Source organism: Triticum aestivum, chromosome 7D (assembly GCF_018294505.1).
Source record: "Triticum aestivum cultivar Chinese Spring chromosome 7D, IWGSC CS RefSeq v2.1, whole genome shotgun sequence".
NCBI classification, from domain to species: Eukaryota; Viridiplantae; Streptophyta; class Magnoliopsida; order Poales; family Poaceae; genus Triticum; species Triticum aestivum.
Window position 1 is genome coordinate 382,670,003 of NC_057814.1, and position 3,243 is coordinate 382,673,245.

Consider the following 3,243-nt stretch of genomic DNA (forward strand, 5'->3'; position numbering starts at 1 on the left):
GGCACTAGCAAACCAAAAGTTGAACATTTCATCCCTATGATGCAAAGAATTGAGAGGAGACTCACTGGTTGTTCCACTCTGCTATCCTATGGGGAAATTTTGACTTTGATCAAAAGTGCCTTCTCAAGCATGCCAACATTCCTTATGAGCTCTCTAGCCATCCCAACTTCTGTTATTAATCAAGTCAACAAATACATCAGACGTTGCTTCTGGAGGAAATATGGTATGGAAGAATAGGGCCCTCCTCTGGTTGCTTGGAGGTGGTCTTGGAGTTCTTGATGTTGCCACACACAACAAAGCACTACTCATGAAACATTTGCACAAGTTTCTCAACAGACATGATCTGCCACGGGTTCACTTGATTTGGAACACTTACTATCCCAATAGTGCACCCACTGACAGACCAATGGGTTCATTTTGGTAGAAAGCAATCTTTAAATTACTCCCTGAGTTCAAATCCTAGGCCTCTTGCATTGTGGGACAAGGAAGATCTGTTCTTTTCTGGCATGACAACTGGAACAATACACCTCTTATTATCCAATATCCTGAATTATTCTCTTTTGCCAATGATAAATCCATCTATGTTCGGCAAGTGGATAAAACTGAAAGCTTTGAAGAAATTTTGTACAGGCCACTGTCTATTTAGGCCTTTGATCAATTCCAAGAAGTGCAATTAACACTGAATCAGACCAGATTCTCCAACAATGATGATACATGGCAATATACTTGGAACTCTACTAATTTTTCGGTTGCCAAGTTGTACAAGACTCTAACGCATGGGGGGAATGGTTTCTCCCATTTTTTAACAAGATTTGGAAATCTTCAGTTGTCTAGAGATACAAAATCTTCTGTTGGTTTCTTGCACTTGAAAGATTGAATACCAGAAGCCTTCTCCATAGAAAGTCCTATCTACCCTCCTACCTATGTGAACTTTACAATGAGAATGTGGATGAGACCCCCCCCCCCCTTCACCTTTTCTGGGACTATAAGTTTGCCCTGCAATGTTGGGATATGATCACTCCCAACAAAAAAAAGAGATACTTCGGTTCTCCAGGAAATCAACTTGGCTTTGAACGAACTACCCTCTGGCTTGGCTATGAGCATAGTTATTATGAGTTGTTGGCATATTTGGATGCAGAGAAACAACAAAATATTCAAGCATATAAACCACGGCATCACCTCTTGGAAATTACAACTCAGGAAAGATCTAGAGCTGCTCAAATACATAGCTAAGCAGCAACTACTTCAAGTTCTTCAAGGATGAATAGAGTCAAGACTAGTCTGATTTTTAATCATTATTATGTTTCCTAGAAAAGGCGTTGGATAGATGGATTCATCCATCACCTTGTAATTTCATTTTTTTTTTCTTTGTACATAACTGTTTTTGGGGTTATATGAATAGTTCTATGGTCTCTGCCTAAAAAAAAGAGGTTAGTAAAGGAATCATGAGTATGGGGATCTAGCGGTGGTGGTTATATGGTGTACTCGGGGAGGGTTCCAAAAGTCTACAGTTCATGACAACAGACATGTAACACACAAATAAACGATTACGCTATAGAGCGTTTGATAGTAGAGAGGAAATGATTACTTTAAACAGTAGGCACGGGTGCACACGTTAGATCTGGTCAAGTGGGCAGAAAAACTTCATAATCTTTGTCCAATTCGCCACCATTGTGGTTTTGCTCCAATGTAACATACAATGACAACACTGGTCAGCGTGATAGCTAATAAGCTCACCATATTGATGTGCAAGGTAATCATATCGAGCTAAATTATAGTGCATGTGCATCCAAACACAATAAGAGCAACTCTAGTAGACTGTATAAATCGGTACTATAAAATGCGGAAACTTGAAGGTCCCGGCAGAACTGATCCACTATAGTTCATTCTGCAAATTTAAGAAACCAATTTGTGCTACAAAGTTCACAACACAACCGAAGTTCATACATAGCTAAACATTGATCGAAGTACAAATTAAACCTAGGGAAGGCCGACTCAATCGTCAAGGTCAAGGTAGAACTTCTCCGCCAACTTGCGGCAAGCATGGGGTGTAAGCATGATCCTCCGTGTAAGCATGATCCTCCACCACCACGCGCTTTGCGGTGAGGAGCTCCGCATCCGCCACCCGACACCTAAGCGTGCGGGAAAAGGACCTCGTGGAAGCCGGCCCACGCGCTCACGGCTCGACGGCGCACCGGCTGGAGCTACCGGTCTCCGTGTCATGCCAAGCAAGGTTACGCGGCGACAACCCGCCATGCCGGCAAGCACCACCAGCCATGGAAAGGAGACGACAAAGGGACGGACTGCGGCGGAGCTTATCCAATACGCGAACCATAAAAAGCCCCCAATCGCATACATATACGGGCAGGCTTGCGGACCGCGTTTAAAAAATTTACAGGCCGGCGAGGATATAGCGTATCTGCTACAGTGCATGTGTGCAAGATACTAGCCCAAAACTCCAAAACGCGAGCAACCAAACGATGTGACGCAGCCTGGGCACTTGAAACCAAACGAACCGAAACAAGAACCAAACTCATATGGAAGCATGCCGGTCAATGCGCTAGTAAGGGCCACGCAGATGCACAGACCCTATTGAACGGACTGACACTGACAAAATCAGTCGCCTGATTTAATGCGTTTACCTTAATGTTAACTACAATGTCACGCCAAGCATCTTAACTCTCAATTGAAGGTGACACGCATTGTACAATGATCAACATAATCACGACAGTTTCTGATGCATATCAGCTATAGAGGTATTAGTATGCCAAAAATTGTGCCCAGAAACTCGCCAACCAAAATGTGCATGCTTCCATTGTCTGTTGGGTGTCCATGTAATGACCAGGAAGGTATTTGCTCCTCAATTGCTTACCCTGTACTTCTGCAAAAGAGTAGGTGTCCGGATTAAATTCCTTGCAAAGTACTCCCTCCGTCCGAAAATACTTGTCGGAGAAATGCATAAAAATGAATGTATCTAGAACTAAAATACATCTAGATACATGCATTCCTCCGACGAGTATTTCCAGACGGAGGGAGTAACAGATATATCTAGAACTCTAAGAGTTTGAAGTATTATGAGAAAGAGCAATGGAAACAAAACAGAGATTCGAAGTCAAACTGAACAAATGCACTTAAGTATGCACAGCTATGCCTACTGAATAAAATACAACGACAACATGCTCAAAAAGCAAACTGATATAATGAAGACGTGTTCTCGTGGCGTTCTCACGTGTCAACGTGCCT

General features: G+C 42.8%; 1 protein-coding gene across 1 annotated transcript in view; it reads right to left on the bottom strand.

Annotated features, from left to right (window-relative positions):
• Positions 1-2,608: 2,608 nt before the first annotated feature.
• LOC123165343 (tyrosine--tRNA ligase 1, cytoplasmic) overlaps positions 2,609-3,243 on the bottom strand; it is a 5,028-nt gene continuing 4,393 nt past the window's right edge. The window contains exon 9 of the mRNA XM_044582973.1: positions 2,609-2,881. Coding sequence (XP_044438908.1) covers positions 2,861-2,881 — 21 coding nt within the window. The 3' untranslated portion in view covers positions 2,609-2,860. The remainder of the gene's footprint in view (positions 2,882-3,243) is intronic.